Source organism: Mesoplodon bidens (genome assembly GCF_964165515.1).
Source record: "Mesoplodon bidens genome assembly, chromosome: 18".
Taxonomy (NCBI): Eukaryota; Metazoa; Chordata; class Mammalia; order Artiodactyla; family Ziphiidae; genus Mesoplodon; species Mesoplodon bidens.
Genome location: NC_138175.1, coordinates 57,662,063 through 57,681,686, shown reverse-complemented (window position 1 = coordinate 57,681,686; position 19,624 = coordinate 57,662,063). Strand labels below are relative to the sequence as shown.

At 56.0% G+C, this 19,624-nt stretch overlaps 3 protein-coding genes across 8 annotated transcripts in view; 2 read left to right on the top strand and 1 right to left on the bottom strand.

Moving 5' to 3' along the window:
- Nucleotides 1–13,839, bottom strand: part of ZNF628 (zinc finger protein 628) — a 28,367-nt gene extending 14,528 nt beyond the window's left edge. Inside the window, exon 1 of the mRNA XM_081216954.1 lies at nucleotides 13,512–13,839. Coding sequence (XP_081073080.1) covers nucleotides 13,512–13,668 — 157 coding nt within the window. The 5' untranslated portion in view covers nucleotides 13,669–13,839. The remainder of the gene's footprint in view (nucleotides 1–13,511) is intronic.
- On the top strand, nucleotides 3,071–9,415 carry LOC308605987 (uncharacterized protein C19orf85; the record flags this gene model as incomplete). The annotated part of the gene is made up of 2 exons (XM_081216374.1): nucleotides 3,071–3,243; nucleotides 9,022–9,415. The coding sequence occupies 2 exons, from the start codon at nucleotides 3,071–3,073 to the stop codon at nucleotides 9,413–9,415; spliced, it is 567 nt and encodes a 188-aa protein (XP_081072500.1).
- Nucleotides 10,884–18,099, top strand: ISOC2 (isochorismatase domain containing 2). Of its 6 annotated transcripts, none has more exons than XM_081216960.1 (8): nucleotides 10,888–10,972; nucleotides 12,940–13,037; nucleotides 14,454–14,497; nucleotides 14,792–14,947; nucleotides 15,179–15,388; nucleotides 15,704–15,774; nucleotides 15,932–16,049; nucleotides 17,698–18,096. In XM_081216960.1, exons 2-8 carry the CDS (start codon nucleotides 13,004–13,006, stop codon nucleotides 17,776–17,778), a joined length of 714 nt encoding a protein of 237 aa, XP_081073086.1. In that variant the 5' UTR covers nucleotides 10,888–10,972; nucleotides 12,940–13,003; the 3' UTR covers nucleotides 17,779–18,096. The 6 variants fall into 6 exon arrangements, with proteins under 6 accessions (XP_081073089.1, XP_081073090.1, XP_081073086.1 ...); XM_081216961.1 differs by having other exon boundaries at nucleotides 10,890–10,972; nucleotides 14,810–14,947; nucleotides 17,698–18,095; XM_081216963.1 differs by lacking the exon at nucleotides 15,932–16,049 and having other exon boundaries at nucleotides 10,884–10,972; nucleotides 17,698–18,099.
- The last annotated feature ends 1,525 nt before the right edge of the window (nucleotides 18,100–19,624 follow it).

The following is a 19,624-nucleotide window of genomic DNA, read 5'->3' as shown; positions in this document are numbered from 1 at the left end:
CCTCTGCCACCGCCACGGCCCACCCGGATGCCACCGCTGTGCCAATGCTGCCTTTGGCACTGCTGGATGGTGAGGGGGCCTGGGAAGCAAAGGCCTGGTCTCCGGCCTAGGCTCCCTCAAGTTCAGACCCCAGCCTTGCCACTTACGCGCTGTGTGAGCCTGGAGAATCTCCCCTCTGTGCTGCCTCCTCATCCCAGTTTTACCAGTGAGGTAATGGGAGCTGGAATCAGGACACAGGATCTCCCAAGTGGGGGCAATGAGTTTTGTTTGGTTGTTTGTTACATTATTCCCTAACATTACACTATATCACATTTGGTAGCTCTCATTTCAAAGGGACTCCTTGGGACTTCCCTGGTGGAAGTGGCTAAGTCTCTGCGCTCCCAATGAAGGGGGCCCGGGTTCGATTCCTGGTCAAGGACCTAGATGCCGCATGCCGCAACTAAGACCTGGCGCAGCCAAATAAATAAACATATATATATATATATATATATATATATATATATATATATATATAAACAAAAGGACTCCTATGTTGGGAATTCCCTGGCTGTCCAGTGGTTAGGACTTCGCGCTTTCACTGCTGAGGGTGCAGGTTCAATCCCTGGTCAGGGAACAAGCCGCCTGGCGGGGGGTGGGAGGAAGGACTCCTATGTATATTCTCTTCTTGAGCCAGAGTCTTTTATAATTTGCTGCTGATAACTTTATCAAGGTATCATTTGGAGGACAAAAAGGATATTTATAATAGATCTTAGAAATAATATACTTTAGTATTTAACAACTATGAGAGCTTTTAGAAAGTTCTTAGTTTCCCTCCTGAGGGTTGTTTTCCCCATGTGGGTTAAATCCCCCAGCTCAGCTGCTTGTGACTTTGGGTGACTGTGTGCCCGGACCTCAGTTTCTCCTTCAGGAAATAGGGACACTGATGCCTTCCTGTGAGTGCCCAGGGGCAGGGGGCCTCACCGAGGTGCAACGTGTCAGGCACTGGGGAGTCCCGGGGGAAGCCCACGCTGTTCTGTGTCTCTCTACCTGCCTGCATGCTGGGGGCGCCGGAGGCAGCCCCAGGCTCAGCCTCAGTGGCTGCAACCACTGGCCCAGTTAACGTGGCCTTGAGGGGAGCCCGGGAGGAGCCATCACTAGGGCCAAGCCTCTCCCTCTGTGCCCGCCTCAAAGACGCGGACGTCCTAACCTTCAGAACCTGCAACTGTGTGACTTGGGGCAAAAGGGACTTTGTAGGTGTGGTGGAGTTAAGGATCTTCAGAGGGGGAGATGATCCTGGATTACGAAGTGAGTCCTTATAAGAGGGAGACAGGAGGGTCGGGGTCAGAAGGAGAAGGGGCAACAGAGGCAGAGGGCAGAGCGATGCACTTTAAAGATGGAGGAAGGGGCCACAAGGCAGGGAATTTGGGAGACCTCTAGAAGCCAGAAAAGGCATGGGAACAGATTCCCTCTAGAGCTTCCAGAAGCAGCACCTTGACTTTAGCCCGTGGGACCCATCTTGGACTTCTGACCCCCAGAACTGCGAGAGAATCCCTATGCATGGTTTTCGGGGTTTTTTCAAATAAATAAATTTATTTATTTATGGCCGTGCTGGGTCTTTGTTGCCGTGCGCAGGTTTTCTCTAGTTGCAGCGAGCAGGGGCTACACTTCGTTGTGGTGCGTGGGCTTCTCACTGCGGTGGCTTCTCGTTGCAGAGCACGGGCTCTAGGCGCGCGGGCTTCAGTAGTTGTGGCTCGTGGGCTCTAGAGCTCAGGCTCAGTAGTTGTGGCGCACGGGCTTAAGTGGCTCCGCGGCATGTGGGATCTTCCCGGACCAGGGCTCGAACCCGTTTCCCCTGCACTGGCAGGTGGATTCTTAACCACTGTGCCACCAGGGAAGCCCCTGTGCATGTTTTTAAGCCACTAGGTTTGCGATACTGTGTTAGGGCATCCGCAGGACGCTCATACACCTCCCGACACAAACCACCAATGCAGTCTTCTCAGAGCAAACACTGAGACGCTCCCTCCCGCACCGGCAGAGACCAGGTTCCCCTACTCTGGCCAACACCCTCCCAGAGGCAAGAGGACCCCACTCCCAGCCCCAGGAGCCAGCCCCTCCTCCCTGCCACGCCCCAGCCCCCCGGAAACACCAGGGCCCCCCAGTCCCCCAGTGAAATGCCTTGGGGGGAACCATGCCCATGTTTCTCTTCCCCTCCTGCCACAGCCTGGCTGTCACCCATGTCACCCACCTGAGCAGCGAGGCCCATACCACAGGTGTCCCCCCTCCCCCTCACTCAGAAGCTCGGGTATGAAACGAAACGCAGGGTTTGGGGGTCAACCCTCCCCCCCGAAGCCAACCCCTCCTGCAGGTTGGAAGACCTTGGGCCCCGGCAAGCTGCTCTCTGAGGCTGCTTCCCCGGGGCGCTGGGCCTGGAGCAGAGGGAGGCAAGAAGGCACGGGCAAGTGGGTCTGGAGGCGGGTGGGTGGATGTGGGATGTCTGCCCACAGCGGAGGCTCCCGGCATGCCCCCCGGGGGCCGCCTCCCCGCCTTCCCAGCCGGCACCAAGCCTCCCACCACCCCGCCGCTAGCCTGCAATCGTGGCTCCTCCACGCTAATCGCTGCTATCGCTGTGGTTGTCTCTGCTCCTGGCCTCGCTTCCCTAATGAGGGCTTTGTCCCCTTAATTGGCCAGCTCCAGGCGCTTTTCTCTGGCCCCCCACCTACACTGCACTGTCCCAGATCGCAGGTCCAACTATGTGCTAATTGGGCCCTTGGGGGGCACACAGAAAGACCCCTCCCCTCCCTGCCTCCTTGCCTTCCTGTATCAGACCCCCACCTACAGGTGCCTCAAACCCCAGGGATGAGGCGAGGGCACAGGAGGAAGGACCTGTTCTAATTGCCCAGGCCCTGCCTCTGCCAGCCCGGGGAGGGCCTTTCCCTGCAGAGCCCAGCCACCCTCCCCAAACCCATCTCTCTTCCTGTCCCCCCACCCCCCAGCCCTGAACCCCCAGCCCTGGCTGCTCCTTGCCCCTCACAGATTTGGGGGGCTGCTTTATGATCAGCACTGTGGGGAGCTACTCCAGATCACCCTGGCCATGCACCCCGGGGCTCCGGCAGCCCCTGGAATCCCCGAGCCCGGCCCCGGGGAGCTGTGTGCCTTCGTGACTGGGGCAGCCGCCTATGTGCTGCGCACCCTGCACCCCCGGAGGACCCGGCCCCCCAAAAGGAGGCCCAACCATAGGAGGTTCCTGCACAACCAGATCTGCAGGTGAGGGGGGCGGGGTCGGAGGGGAGCCCTTGGTGTTGGGGAGACCAGGCCCAGACCAAACAGAGAGGAGTGGACCCCGGAGCTGGATGCAGTCAACACCAGTATGCATTTACTGAGTGCTGACTGTGCGCCAGGCCCCAGAGACCCATCAGTACAAAGCAGACCAACTTCTCTGTCTTCATGGAGCTCGTGTTCCAGTGGGCAGGCAGCTGATAAGGGACAGTCAAAATAAAGAGACGAATGATACGGTATGATGCTACAAAGCGGAGGAGCCTTGAAGACACAGTGCTGAGTGAAAGGAGCCAGACACAAAAGGCAACCTATTGTATCATTCCATTTCTGTGAAATATCCAGAACGGGCAAATGCACAGAGCCAGAAAGCAGATTAGTGGGTGCCAGGGGCCGGTGGGGGGTGACGGGGAGAGACGGCTGATAGGTACCGGGTTTCCTTCCAGGGTGATGAAAAGTTCTGGAACTAATTAGAGGTGTTGGTTGCACGACATCATGAATGTACTGAATGCCAGTGAATTGCACACTTTAAAATGGTTCATTTTAAGTGATATGAATTTTACCTCGATATTTACAAACAATATGGTGTGTTCGAAGGTGATAAGTGCTGCGGAGGGCATGTCGGGGGAGGGTTGGTATTTTAGGTAAGGTGTCAGGGAAGGTCTCACTGAGGAGGTGACATTTGAGCAGAGACCTGAGAGAGGTGAGGGAAGGAGCCCTGTGGATGTCTGAGGGAGAGCATACCAGGAAGGGGACAGCACGTGCGAAGGCCCTGAGGCAGGAACATCCCTGGCGTGTTCCAGGGCAAGTAAGAAGGCTGGGGTGGTTGGAACAGAGTGAAAGGGGAAGGGAATTAGGTTCAAAAGAAATAGGGGGGGGCTTCCCTGGTGGTGCAGTGGTTGAGAATCTGCCTGCCAATGCAGGGGACACGGGTTCAAGCCCTGGTCTGGGAAGATCCCACATGCCGCAGAGCAACTGGGCCCGTGAGCCACAACTACTGAGCCTGCGCATCTGGAGCCTGTGCTCCGCAACAAGAGAGGCCATGACAGTGAGAGGCCCGCGCACTGCGATGAAGAGTGGCCCCCACTTGCCACAACTAGAGAAAGCCCTCGCACAGAAACGAAGACCCAACACAGCCAAAAATAAATAAATAAATAAATAAATTTATTAAAAAAAAAAAAAAAAGAAATAGGGGGGCTTCCCTGGTGGCCCAGTGGTTGAGAGTCCGCCTGCCGATGCAGGGGACACGGGTTTGTGCCCCGGTCCAGGAAGATCCCACATGTCACGGAGCGGCTGGGCCCGTGAGCCATGGCCGCTGAGCCTGCGCGTCCGAAGCCTGTGCTCCGCAACGGGAGAGGCCACAACAGTGAGAGGCCTAAGTACCACAAAAAAAAAAAAAAAGAAAGAAACAGGGGCCTGATCATGGAGACCTCATGGGCCTCTGGAGGGACTTGGGCTCTGGGCTGGGATGTGGTACAATCTGAAAGGACCCCTCTGGCTGTTGAGCGGAGATCGGATTGTGTAGGAGGCTACTGCAGTGATCCAGGCGAGGGATGGTGCTGGCTCAGATGACGGGTGGGGGACTGGGGTGTGAGGATGGGGTCCGACTCTGGGGCTTTTTGAAGGTAGCACCTTTCTAACCCACACACCACACTTGGCCCCTCTCCCATGGCTCCCCGTCGCCCTCAGGACAAAGGCTCTGCCCTATTAGCCCCTGTTCCCCTTGCCAGCCTCAGCTCCCCATCTAGCACTTCACCATTCAGCCTCTGGGCCTTTGCACATGCTCTTCCCTTTGTGGTGCAACGCCTTTCCCTGTCTCCAGGAATGTGGATGGAGACCTCTGTTCCTTCAGGTCTCTGCTCAGCCTGTCCCCCCTCTCACACCCACCCAGCACCATCCCACCTTGCCCTGTGCTCTCCCCTCACCCTCTGACAGTAACCATTTTTTGAGGTTGCTGTGTGCCAGGTACAGTGTACTAAGGCCTTGCCATACACTACGTCACTTAATGCTCCCAACAAACTCACACTGTAGGTTCTGTCTTTCCGCTATATTACAGCCAAGGAAGCTCAGAGAGGTTCAATGACTTGTCCAAGGCTACACAGCTAGACAGTTGATACAACCCTAGGCAGTCTGAATCCAGAGCCCATGCTCTGGACCACTTTATAATCCTGCCTGGATACAGCATCTCAGGGACTTGATGATGATGGTGATGATGAGGAGGATGATGGTGATGGTGATAATAAGGACAATGATGGTAATGATGACAGTGATGGTGATGATGATGATAGTGATGGTGATAGCGGTGATGATGGTGATGATGGTAATGATGATAGTAATGGTGATGGTGATGATGATGATAAGGATGATGGTGATAGTGGTGATGGTGATGAGGATGATGGTGATGGTGATGGTGATGATGGTGATGGTGACGATGATGGTGATGGCGATGATGGTGATGGTGGTGATAATGGTGATGATGATAGTGATGGTGATGGTGAGGATGATGGTGATGGCGATGATGGTAGCTAAAATTTATCTGATACTTAATATGTGCCAAGCACTGTTCTAAGTACTTCAGTTTTAACTCCCCGTACTCACTTACAGTGAGTATGAACTCATTAATCCCTGACAGTAACCCCAGGAGGTAGGTGCTCTTATAATCCTCCTTTTTCAGATGAGGAAACTGAGGCACAGAGAGGTAAAGTGACTTGTCAAAGGACGTGCTTTTCTGTAAGTAGGTGGCTCCTCCCAGCCAGCCCAGGACCTTGCCTCAGGAGGTCGTGGAACCAAATTTGAGTAAATGGGAGCCCGGTTCAGCCTAACCACTGCCCCCATACTGCAAGCCACCTTCCACCAGGATGCCCAGCTGCGGCCACACCCAGAATGCTCACCCCGCACATACACCACTGAAGAGGAAAACACTCATGTCCCCAAACAGGGTCCAGCCCTGTGTTCCAGAGCTGGCCTCCTAACTCCTCTTCAGCCTCCTCATCAACTGCTCAAGGATCCCTCCCCATCTTCAGCCCTCCCCCAAACCTGGGCCCTGTGATAATGCCAGCCTCTGGCCTCCCAGGCTGCCTGTCGGTCCTCCCTGCTCCCCAGGGCCAGCTTCTCTGCTAGAGCATCCCAAACCTCCCCACCCCCATGCCCGGTTCTGCCATGTACTCCCCAGAGACACAGGCTGCCCACCAGTGGCCTTGAGGGCAGCCCAGGTAGCTCTGAAGCACATTCCCCTCAGCACCCAAGCTCAGCCTAGGAAGATCCAGGTCAGAGACAAGCTCTCCTCAGCATCTTCCCACCCACGCCCCTCCTCCTCCCTCCAGGTCCCCTCAGGCCCTGCTCCCTCAGGAACCCCTCCCACCCACGCTATGAAATTTTAACTTTTTGTGAACATTTTTCAAACCCACAGTAAAAGTCAAGACAGTTGTCTGATGCAGCAGTTCTAAAAAGGTGGTCCCCAGAGCAGCAGCACTAGTACCTCAGCATCACTTGGGAGCGTGTTAGCAATGCAAATTCTCGGACCCCACCCCAGAAACGCAGGGGCCCGGGAGCCAGCATTCCCACAAGCCCTCCAGGTGTCCTTCCTGTTGTGCACTGAAGTTCAAGAGCCACTGGCCTATTGATCCCTCGTGGAACCTCACTTAAATTTTACTGTCCATAACATCTTAGCCTATTTCCTTCATCTATATGTTTTTAAATAGTTTAAAAGTAAATCACAAATGTCACGACTCTTCAGCCCTAAACACCATTTATCCTTACTTTGTTCAGGTCAGGGACCATACATGGCATGTAGTTGTCATGAACCTTAAATCAGTCCCCCGCCCCCACCCCCGCACCCTCTCTGTCATTTAACCTGACCTCCCATTACTGAAAAATTTCCCTGGGGCACTCAGAGCATAACTAACCTCCTTGGCATCAAAGACAGTGTCACAGTGGCGGCTCTCACTGAATATAGTAAAATATATATAACATTGGGCTTCCCTGGTGACGCACTGGTTAAGAATCCGCCTGCCAAGGCGGGGGACACAGGTTCGAGCCCTGGTCCAGGAAGATCCCACATGCCGCGGAGCAACTAAGCCCGTGCACCACAACTACTGAGCCTGTGCTCTAGAGCCCGCGAGCCACAACTACTGAGCCCATGGGCCACAACTACTGAAGCCCGCGCGCCTATATCCCCGTGCTCTGCAACAAGAGAAGCCACCACAATGAGAAGCACGTGCATCGCAAGGAAGAGTAGCCCCCGCTCGCCGCAACTGGAGAAAGTCCACGTGCAGCAACGAAGACCCAATGCAGCCATAAATAAATAAATAAATAAATAAATAAATAAAACAATAAATAAAATTAATCATTTTGAACATTTTAAAGTGTACAATTCAGAGGCATTTTGTATATTCACAATGTTTTGCAACCATCACCTCCACCCAGTTCTGGAACATTTTCATCAACCCCAAAGGAGAACCGGTACCCCTTTGTATTCCCTCCCCACCCTCCCCTCCCTGCCAGCACCTGGTAACCACCAATCTGCTCTATGTTTCCAGGGATTTGTCTATTCTGGACATTTCACATAAACAGAGTCATACAATATCAGATACATTTTTAAATAAACCTTTTCCTGGAAGTTTAACATAGTACAAAAAAATGAACACGTCATCCCTGCAGAGCTTAATGAATTTTCCCGAAGAGGCCCCACTAACGTAACCAACACTCAGATTCAGGAACAGGGCATTCCTTGTCCCAGAGACTCTGGTAGTACCTCCTTCCCATGAGCCACACATCCTGATTTCTCTCACTGTCGATTGAGTTAGCCTGTTTTTGAACTTTATTTAAATGGCGTCATGTATCCACTTATTCTAAGTCTCACCACTTTTGTTCAACATTATGTTTTTGCATTAACCTGCTAGAACTTCCATAATCAAACACTACAGACTGGTGCAACAGAAATGTATTGATACTTTCTCATGATTCTGGAGGCTGAAGTCCAAGACCAAGGTGTCGGCAGGGAGAGGCCTCTCTCCTTGGCTTCACACGTGGTCATCCCTCTGTGTGTCCTAATCTCCTCTTGCTGGATTAGGGACCATACTGATGATGTCATTTTAATGTAATCACCTCTCTAAAGACCCTGTCTCCAAATACAGTCACATTCTGAGGTCCTGGGGGTTAAAACTTCAACATATGAATTTTAGGGGGACACAGTTCAGCCCCTAACAGTTTGTGAGATCCATCTGCATTGTTACTGAGGGGTTAGGAATACAGGGGGGAGACCCGTGCAATGGCTATTACAGTCATCCAGGTGGGGAAAGCTGGGGACTCCAACCAGGGGTTAGTGGAGATACTGAGAGGGTTGGTGGAGATGCAGATTCATAACTATTTAGGCAGTAGAATCCACAGGGCATCATGTTATAGTCACATTGCCAGCCCACAGTACACCTTTGTGTGAAAATTTTTTTAAAGGCACCCCTTCCTTAAGACATTTTTTACTTTTACATGTTGGAATATAGTCATATTACATCTAAATGTTAAAAATGTGCGTAGCGTTGAACGAGATGTGCTGCCTTGTGCAGTGCACAAACCCCGCAGCTGTTCAGAGCTTCCCTATGAATGGGGTTAAAAAGATTACACTGTCAGACTCATGAAAATGGACCCAGGGTCAGAGACATGAGCACAGAGAAGAAAAATGTGGAGGGATAGAAGGGACAAATCACTCCTGGGATGGCAGATAGGAGGGGAATCCTTCGTGGTCACCCAGCTAATGCCTGGCTCTCTCTGCAGGCAGTTTGCCAAGATCGAAGCTGCCACCCAGCGCCTGGCCATATCCATCCTGTCCCAGGAGGCACCTCCCCAGCGACCGCCACCCCAAAGGCCACCTCCATCACCTCCATCCCCCTTCCTGGGGGTGGCCTGTGCTGTGGCCCCCACTGAGGCACCCCATGCTGGCCCCAGCCTGAGTCTCGCTGCCCTGGACGCCTCCACCCACGACCTCTTTGAGGACACTGTGGTCCCCCAAGAGTGTCCCTCAGTGCCATCTGACCTGTCCCATTGTGTGCTGGGCCAGGCGGACCTGAGGCAGGACCCACACTTCTACGACCCCCTGCTCCCTACCCTGCATGCCCTGGGGGGAGGGAATGAGCCCTCAGCTCCTGAGGGGGGTTGGGTGGGCAGGTGAGAGGTCTCTTGTGCCTGCCGTTCTCAGAGGATCCCTGAAGGCTGGGGGACCCGCTCCCCATGACACCCAATCACAACCCAGCCCAGGCTCCCAGACAAACCAGACTGCCCCTCCCTCCGTGACAGCTCTTCAGCCACCGCCCCCCCAGGAGCCCCCTGTCCCATCCACTACCCTCCTGGCAGCCTCTGGAAATATGAACCAAGCCCAGACTCCCACCTCTGACCACGGCCTCATGGGGCTTCTCCCAGGTCCAGTGCCCCCACCACAGCCCCTTCGGGGGGGTTCACACTCTCCCTCCCCCACCTTCTCCCTTCTTTCTTCCCAGCCCCACCTCCTTGGCAACTGTCCCTTCAGCTCCCTCTTACCCTGGTTCACCTCTGCCTAGTGTCTGGTGTCGTCTTATTTATTCCCAAAGATTTGTTGAGTGCCTACTATGTGCCAGGCCCAGGTTTGGGTGCTGAGGATTCAGCAGTGAATAAAACAGATAACATCTCTGCCCTCGCGGAGTTCACATGGTGGGGGGGTAAAGTCGGGGGTACTGAAAATAAATGAGTACATCCATACATTTTTTTAAACACAAGATAAATTTCCAATTTCAGATTGGCGTTAGTGCTGTGAAGAAAACAGAACAGCGACCTGATCAGGTGACTACTTGATGTAGGGTGGTCAGGGAGGACCTTGAATGACAAGAAGGAGCTGGTACTGCGAAAGTCTGGGATTCCAGGCAGAGGAACCAGCTCGTGCAAAGGCCCTGAGGTGGGACGTTGGGGGAACAGTAAAGGAGGCCAGCATGGCTGGAGTGGAGTGAGACGAGGGAGAGTGGTAAGAGGTGAGGTTGAGAGACTGACAAAGGCACACCATGAATTGGGAGTTTAGATTTTATTCCAAGCCTGATGACAAGTTCACTCTCCATTTCTTTCAACCCCATTTCCAAGCACAGTCTAAATATTACGAACACCACCGTAGGAGGCAGGTGCTGTGAGATGGGGAAACTGAGGCACAGAGAACGAACGTGCGGGGACAGGGAGGGACTTCTTGGCTTCTTCGCGCCTTTAACCCTTTCCAGGAAAATGCTTGGGTCTCTTTGCTAAGTTTCTGTCTCTAAACAGAAGGGCAAGGGTTCGAACCCCCGGCCTTCCCCTGCCCTGGGCACAGCCCCTCTCTCTCTCCCTCTCGGCCCCCGGGGTCTGAACTTTACAGCGTTCTCGGTACCCGCCGCGCAGCTCCGCCTTAGGCCCGCCACTCACATCTGTCACGACTCCCCATTGGTCAGACTGGCTGCTTTCCAGCCCCCTGACGAGCCAATCACGCTCTCAGGAAGGACAGTCTGGCCCACACGCAGCCCCCCCCAGGGAGAAGCAGCGGCGCTTGCGGATTGGCTGGGAGCGGGGGGTGGGGCTGAGCAGAGCTAGACGAGTGCCTATTGGGCGGCTCAGCCAGGGTGGGCGGGACGAGGACGGAGCCGGGGGCGGGCCAAGTGTCCGGGCTTTGGAAAACATCTACCAGGCCTGCGAACCCCGCGGGTGGGTCTGAGCGGCGGAAGTCCGGCTGCGGGAGGTAAGTGACTGCAGGCCATACCTGCGGCGGACGGGCCGGGCCCCGTCCCGGCGCCTTCCTGATAAGGCCCCTCTGGCGCTGCGGGGGGACCAACCTCCCCGCCTTGCTGGTGGAGGACAGGAGGGGGAGGACTCCTGCCTCGGCCCTTCAGAATTGGCTAGCCAGGGGCTCGAATTCTCCACGGGCCGCTTCCGCCCTCTCTGCCAAGTTTCCGCGTCACCCCTGCGTGGTGGGTGGGTTTGGCTCCCATTTCCTCAAGAAGGAAACTGAGGCTCAGACAGAGCTGAAACTTGCCTAAGGTCACACCGCCAGCTAGTCTCGGCTGCAGAACCGGGTTCCCCAGGCCACGTGGGGATCTGAACAGCCCCATTCGCTCCTCAGGTTGCCGCCCACCTCGGGCCGCTCCTCCTCCTCCGGCCTCGGGCTCCCTCCACCCGGAGCTAAGTTCTGAATTTTCATCACTTCCCCAGAGTACTGCCAACTCTGTCTCCAGCCGAGACCCCCTCTCCACATTCACCCCCCCACCCCCCCCACATTTTCATCTTCTCCCCCAAATCAGTTCCCCTCTCCAGGTCCCCAGTTAGTCCCTGGAACCTGCCTCCCTCGGACCACTGGCAACCTGAGGCTCTTCCTTCTCCCCCTCCGACCCCAGCCAGGCCCAGCTGCCTCCTCCCCGCTCTGTCCCCGCTGCCTGAACTGGAGCCCAGGCCTCACCCTTGGCCATCTGGACCCCAGTCCCCTCTTTCACCCTGGCCTCCACCTCCAGTCCAGCCCCACCGCGGCCAGCGAGGCCTCCCTATTTTATTGTATATTTTGAAAACTTTTTATGGAAGTATATCACATATGTAGGAAAACAGAAATCACAGATATACAGCTCAAATAACTTCACAAAGAGAACGCTCTGGTGTCAACAGCATCCAAATCCAGAAGCCGAACGTCCCCCACACCCCAGAAACCCCCCTTGCACCCCCTCCTTCAACACTGCCGCCCAAGGATAACTGTTATCATAACTTTAATGCCACAGGTGGGTTTTGCTGGGTTCTTGCCTTATGTAAATCCTTTACTGTATTGTATTTATTCCTGACTAGACAACCTGTTACACACATTGTCCAAAATTCAAAAGGAACAGACTAGTACACAGTGAAAATCAAATGTCCTTCACACTGCCCCTCAGAGGCCTGTCCCTGCAGAAAGAGCCTGTTCCTTTTGTGCCTTCCAGAGAGAGCAGATATAGATTGGAACAGTACCTACACTTTTTCTTCTTCTTGCATTTTGGCACAAATGGGAGCATTGTTTTTTTGGTTTTTTTTTTTGCGGTACGCGGGCCTCTCACTGTTGTGGCCTCTCCCGTTGCGGAGCACAGGCTCCAGACCCTCAGGCTCAGCGGCCATGGCTCACGGGCCCAGCCGCTCCGCGCCATGTGGGATCTTCCCGGACCGGGGCACGAACCTGTGTCCCCTGCATCGGCAGGCGGACTCCCAACCACTGCACCACCAGGGAAGCCCCGGGAGCATTGTTATATACACTATTATGCTTTTTTTTTTTCTTCACTGTTAACATCTCTTGGACACTTTTCCACGTTGTTACTTAAAGATCTCCCTTGTGATTCTTCCTGGCTGCAAAGAATTCCATAGTATGGATGTACCATAACTTATGTAACCAGTACCCTAACCGTGGATGTTGGATTTATTTCTGTTCTTTTGCTCTGGGAAGACGCCCATCATGAATAACCTTGTCCTGTAATGAATAACCTTGTCCCATAATGAATAACTTTGTGTCATTTCACAGGTATGTCTGCAGGATAAATACTTAGGATAGTTAGGAGTGAGTTCTCTGGGTCACAGGGTTTGTGCATCTGTAATTCTGAGAAATGTGGGCACATGGTTCTCCCTAGGGGTTTTGCAATCCCCACTCCTACAGCCCAAAGGGAAGCTCCTCCTCACTCTAGACTCCTGTCACTGTCACAGGCTTCGGACATTCCAGCGCCCCCGCCCCCACCTGACCCTGTCCCTCCTGTCCCCTGGAGAGCTAATGCCGGTGAATGGGAGTGAGGAGAGCGCTCCAGGTGAGGGAGCTGTCTGGGCAAAGGCCCTGAGGTGGGACTTGGCCACTGAGGCTGGAAGGTCCCGGTTCAGCGCCTTGTGGGAGGAGGGTACATCGTAGTCCTGAGGACAGAGAGAAACCATGGGGCCTTGGGGAGAGCTGAGAAATAGGGTCAGCTCTGTGTTTTCAAAAAGCTTGTTTTCTTTCCCTCTCTCTTTACTTCCTCAGGGAGAACTCTGCCAAGATGGATTAGGTTCCCTAGCAATCCTAGCACTGGTCACAGTTGTAATTATGCGATTAATTAATTCAGTGTGGTTTTGTTTTTGAGGGAGTTTCCATTCCATTTGTTTTTTGAGACAAAATTCACACAGCATAAAATTCACCATTTTAGCCATCCACTAGTTTTTGAACTTTAGATATGTCACACATAGAAAACATTTTCAATGGTAGATGTGTTCAGTTTAAAGAATAATCACAGACACCTGTGGGGACTCACCAGCCAGCACTGAAACTTCCCCCGAGTGAGTGTCAGCCGGCTTGCCCTCCACTGGGTCCACTGGGTCCACAGGGTCTCCGTTTCCTAAATAAATTAACAAATAAGTGAGTAACATGCAGAGAGGGAGGGAGCTGCAGACAAAAGCCAGGACTCCCATTTGTGCAGCAACTCAGGCACCCAGGGACACAAGCCTCTGGGTACATGGGCTGGGACATGTGAGACTTGGGGTGTCCAGGGCCCAGATGCTCACTCTGACGGGGGTGGGGAGGGGCAGTCACCCCTCTAGTCCCCACAGGACCTTGGCCTTCATGGACTCCCATGGGCTTCAGTGTCCTCCCCTTTAAAAGGGCTGCTGGCCAGGTGGCTCTACCAGTCCCCCCACCTTAATTTTTATATCTCTCTTTTTTTTTTGGCCACACCTCACAGCATGCGGGATCTTAGTTCCCCAACCGGGGATTGAACCCATGCCCCCTGCAGTGGAAGCACAGATTCTTAACCACTGGACTGCTAGGGAAGTCCCTTTCTTTCTTTTTCTTAAAATTGTGGTAAAATACACATAACCTAAACTTTACCATCTCGGCCATTTCAGAGTGTACAATTAAGAGGCATTTAGTATATTCATGACATTGGGCAACCATCACTACTATCTAGTTCCAGAACATTTCCATCTCCCCAAAGGGAAACTCTGTACCCCTTTTCAGTCACTCCTCACACCCCCGCACCCCCCCCCCCAATGCCCTGAGGTGGAAGCACCATCAACCCGCTCCCTGTCTCTGTGGACGCAGCCGCTTTGGGTTTGGGGCATTCCATGTAAATGGACTCCTGCACGTGGTCTTCTGTGACTGGCCTCTCTCACTGAGCATCGCGGTGAGGGGCCTCCGCGCTGTGGCCTGTGTCGTTGCTTCGTGCCTTTTTACAGCTGGGTAATATTCCACTCCACAGGTACCCCAGCCTTTCTTTCTAAGACCTGGACGGGGGTTCAGCTGGTGAGTTTTCCACACGGGTAAACTGCATTTCAGAGGAGGCAGTCAGACTTGAGGGACCCCAGACCATGAAGGAGGGAGGTGGTGCAGCTGGGAGAATGCAGCTCTTTTTGCCTCGGGGCTCAAGTCCTGCTCCCTCTGCTATGGGCAGTGGGCCCTCAGTCAGGACACTTCACTACTTAGACCTCGGTTTCCCCCTGGGGGTGGGGGGAGGATCACAGTTGGAGCCTGGGGTGTAAGCGTGTGGACCCTGGACATGCAGAGAAGCCCTCTCCCTGCCTGATCCCACTCCCTCAGCCCCTCTGCCCACCCCAGGACATGGCAGCTGTGAGGCCCGGCCTGGGACGTATCATCCCTGGATCATCCATCCTCTTCCTGTGCGACATGCAGGAGAAGTTCCGCCATGTCTTGTTCTTCCCCCAGATCGTCTCTGTGGCTGCCCGCATGCTCAAGGTACGGCCCCTCCTCCCGCAGACCCCCGAGTCCAGGGCCCCGGCCCCTTGTCCCGCAGACCCCCGAGTCCAGGGCCCCGGCCCCTCGTCCCGCAGACCCCCGAGTCCAGGGCCCCGGCCCCTCGTCCCGCAGACCCCCCAGTCCAGGGCCCCGGCCCCTCGTCCCGCAGACCCCCCAGTCCAGGGCCCCGGCCCCTCCTCCCACAGACCTTTGCTCCTCACCCCAACCCAGGTGGCCCAGCTCCTGGATGTGCCAGTGGTGCTGACTGAGCAGTACCCACAAGGCCTGGGCCCCACGGTGCCCGAGCTGGGGGCTGAGGGTCTGCAGCCACGGCCCAAGACCTGCTTCAGCATGGTGCCCGTGGTGCAGCAGGAGCTGGACGCGCAGCCCCAGCTGCGCTCTGTGCTCCTCTGTGGCGTGGAGACACAAGCCTGCATCTTGGTGAGACCGCAGCTGAACCTTGGGGACCTCCATTCACACCTGGGACCGCCCCAACCTAAAAAGGGTGTCTTTCCTGACCCAGAACTCTCTATCCTCCCCTTCCTGACCCATGACTCCCCTCCTGACCTGGGACTTTCGCCTTCACTAAGGACCCCTCTCTTTACCTGGGGCTCCCATCCTGCCTAGGATCCCGTTGTAATCTGGGGACCTCCTGCCCTGATCCGAGCCTCCCTCATCCCCATCATGGTTCCCCAGTCACTGACCCAGGATCCCTGTTCTTGTCTGGGGGTAGCCCTGACCTCTTTCTGCCCCTAGCACACAGCCCTGGACCTCCTGGACCAAGGGCTGCAGGTCCACGTGGTGGTGGACGCCTGCACCTCCCGCAGGTGAGAGGGTCCCCTCAGGGGTGGGGTGCATGTGGGATGGGTTTGGAGCACCCAGGAAGAACCAGGGGGTGGGATCCCTGCCGAGTTTGCCAGGTGTCTGGGTATCCAGACCAAGGCGCTGACGCCGCACACACACCACCACCCCTGCCCCCCGCAGCCAGGTGGACCGGCTGGTGGCACTGTCCCGGATGCGCCAGAGCGGCGCCTTCCTCTCCACCAGCGAAGGGCTCATCCTGCAGCTCGTGGGTGATGCCGCCCACCCCCGGTTCAAGGAGGTACTGACCCCCACGCCCCACACTCTGACCTCCCCCATGTCCCATGCAAACGGCAAATATCTTTTCAGCATCCACCACATATTCACAGAATACACCCATGAACACAGAAGGCCGCCGCCTCCAGGGGCGCCAAGTTCTAGTTGGGGGAGACTGCGGGTCAACACCATAAATCAATGAAAGGAGAAGCTGTCTGGCCACGAGGACTGTAGAGAGAGATAAAGCAGGGGAGGGGGCCAGGTGTGCAGAGGAGGGGTTGCCTAAGGTGGTCCAGAGGCCTCCCGGAAGAAGGTGATTTTAGAGTGAGGTAGAGATGGGAGGGAGCCAGGCAGACGGGAGAGAACAGTCCAGTAGGGGCCCCGTAGACGGGAGCCCCTTGACCCTTTCCCGCCACCCCCTCCTCCATTCTGTGGCACACAGGTCCAGCCTCCACACCCACCACCCGAGTCGCCTTCCTAGTACCCAGGTCTGCCCAGGTAGTCCCCACTGCTTCACACCACTGAGGGCCACTGCTTGGCCCTTAGGATAACGGAACTTGCCCGAACTCGAGATTCCCAGCCCTTCCCCTCCTCTTAGTTCAGTTCTGTTGAGCATTTATTGAGCACCTACTGTGTGCCAACCACTGTGGCAGGTCCAGGGGCAATAGCAAAAGACAGTCTGTATTCAATCTTGCATTGTGGCCTGGAGCTGGGGAGGGAACATGTAGAACGTGTGAGAAATAAGATGGGGGCTGGCAGCTGGGAGGCCCCTCCTGGGGGGTGGCCTTGAAGTGGAGACCTGAAAGTGCAGGAGCAGCCAGTCGTCCAAAAAGTGGTCCTGGCAGAGGGGACAGCTAGGGCAAAGGCCTGGACATGGGACTGAACTTGACTTATTCAAGGAACGATAGCAGGGCACGGTGAGTGCAGGGAGAGTGTGGGAGGAGGGGAGGCAGGGAGGAGCCAGAGCCGTCTTCCCAAAGATTTGGGTGGGGGTGGGGAGGGGCAGCCATGGGGGTTTGCACAGCGGGGCTGGACACGGTCAGATCTGTGTGGAGTGCCAGGTGGCTAATGGATATGTGGTAGGAAGGGGGGAAACCGGGGTGGAGGCAGCGGCGGGGATACAGGCTTTGCTTATTTTCATTTTTTAATCTCTGCAGGTTAGCATGACAGGGATTGCTGATGGGTGCAAGGTGTGAAAAGGCAGCACAGAGAGAGGATCCGGCTTGAGCGCAGTAGCTCAAGCTCCCTACTGATGGGGGTGGCGGTGGCGGCAATGAGGTTGAGAGGTCAAGTGACCACCAACATCTAAGAGGCAGCTGGATAAGTGAGTCCAGAGTTGAGGGGCAAGGCGCGGGCTGGATTTGAGAGTTGAGGGATAGGAGAGGTGAGATTACTTAAGAAGAAGCATGTGTAGACAAGAAGCCCCAGGACAGAGTCGGTCACCCTTAGTGGTCCAAGTCAGCAAGGTGGACCAAGATGGCAGATGATCAGGTGCTAACCCTGGTGGCTATGGTGAAAGGGAGGCCCTAAGAAAAGTTCTGAGAAGAGGCAATGGTTGGTTTGGCCAGTTGCTACTAAGGGGGCAAGGGAGATGAAAATGGAGAAGTATCCCTTGGATCTGTCATGGGGATGAGAACCCTTGAGCTTCCTGACTCCCTACCCCTACCCTACAGATCCAGAAGATCATCAAGGAGCCCGCCCCAGACAGCGGGCTGCTGGGCCTCTTCCATGGCCAGAACCCCCTCTTCCGCTGAACTCCCTACCCTGCCTTGAGGGGAGACCACCTTCTCGTCCCTGGGACCTTGGCAGAAGCGCTTTCCCCCCCATTCTTGGATCCCAAGAGTGGTGCAGTCCACCGGGGGTACCGCCCCCTCAGGAGGGGATGTGGGTGCCGCTTTTCCATTGGATGGCAGCTCCCGGAAATGCAAAGGAGACTCCTGGAAGCTGGGCGGGGGTTGGCTGAGCCGAGCTGGAGGTGGAGCTCGGCCCCGGGCCACTTCAAGGGGCGGCAGTGGGAGGGGGAGGGAGTGTCACAGGCTGTGTGGGACCCGGTCTCAGAGAATAAACATTGATGTGACTGTGGACTGAACCATTCTTGGGTTTGGGGGGTATCCCGGGGGCGACTGGGGGCTGCGGGCGGTGGGGGAAGAGGGGTCCCCAGCAGGTGGGGAGGGGGAGGTGCCTCTTCTTAACTCCAAGCCGGCGCGAGGCAAAGGCGAGGGCTGGCCACCGTCACATCTGCACCGAAGCCGGCGCGCATCTGCACGGAAAAGAACTGCCGGCCCGGGGTCGCCCAACTCGCTGCCGGTCGCCCCCCCATCAGCGCGCGCACGCCCAGCCGGGTTGGCTCGCAGACACGCGCTGGCTCTGCCTCCCCTGGCCGGCCCCCCACGTCGCCACCACCCCCGACTCCCCCAGGGTCCCGCATCCGGAAAGTGAGGTGAGCGTGACCGCACCCCGGTGCGGAGGGGGAAACAGGCACGAGGGACATGGGGACGGGGAGGAAGAGACAGGCATGCGGATGAATGGATGAATGGATGGGAAGGACAGACAGCTTCATCTGAGTGGTCCCTGCTCCCCTAAGACGCAGGAGCCCGGGGATCCACATAGGGGCTCCCAGAATTCTGCAGCCCCCTTGGAAATCTGGGAGTTGGGACTCTACGGACCCCCCAGTCAGGGCCCCTCAGCCCCTTCAGAGTCTTAGTCCTCCCCCCGCCCCCACCGCATCCTTGGGTGCCCAAGAAGGCAATCTGAGTCCCCCAGGGACCCAGGCATCAGAGCTCTCAGCCAGACCGCCCCCCACTGGGGAAACAGAGCCCCCCCGCCCCTGGATCCCAGACCCCTCCCAGAAGGCCCGGTCACCGGACCCCGCGGTCAGAGCGCCCAGCACCCCCTCTCTCCGCAGGGATCTAGGAGTCCCTGCCTCCCCCCTCCTCCAGGAGCCCCTGGGACCGGGTGCCGGCGCCCCCGGCCCCCGCCTTTCGGTCCAGGTGTCCCCCCCTCCTCACCCCCCAGCCTGAAGCTTCGCGTCTCGGAGGCCGCGCTCGCGTCTCCACGGCAACAGGAGTCTATTTTGCGCTGGGAACACACAGCTCCCGCCGCAGCGCCCCCCCACCCCGCCCCTCCAACCTGAGCCTGAGCGAGAGTGGGGGGCCCTGGAAGGGAGACTGGTGGTCCGGAGTCAGGGGGAGACACAGAGACACTCAGAGGGACAGAGATCTGTAGACAGCAAACCTAGGAAAGAGACACAGAGACAGAGACACGGAGTCAAAGAGGTAGCGAGAGATGGGGATGTGGCAACGGGGAAGACACAGGATGTAGAGAGACAGAGACTGACTGGGCAGAGGGAAGGAGAAAATGTTGGCGCACAGAGGAGACTTGGGACAGAGACTGAAAGATGCAGAGATGCGATGAGACACGTAGAGAGAGACAGGCTCAGAGAGGCCGCGACCCAGGGCACTTCCCGATAGAGATGAGAGACCCGCCGGCAGGCTGAGGGAGAGGCGGTGGGAGGCAACGTCCGGGAGGAGGTAAGGACACGGAGACGCAGAGACTCCCAGAGACAGAGACATAAGAGACAGGAAGGCCTAGGGACTGGGC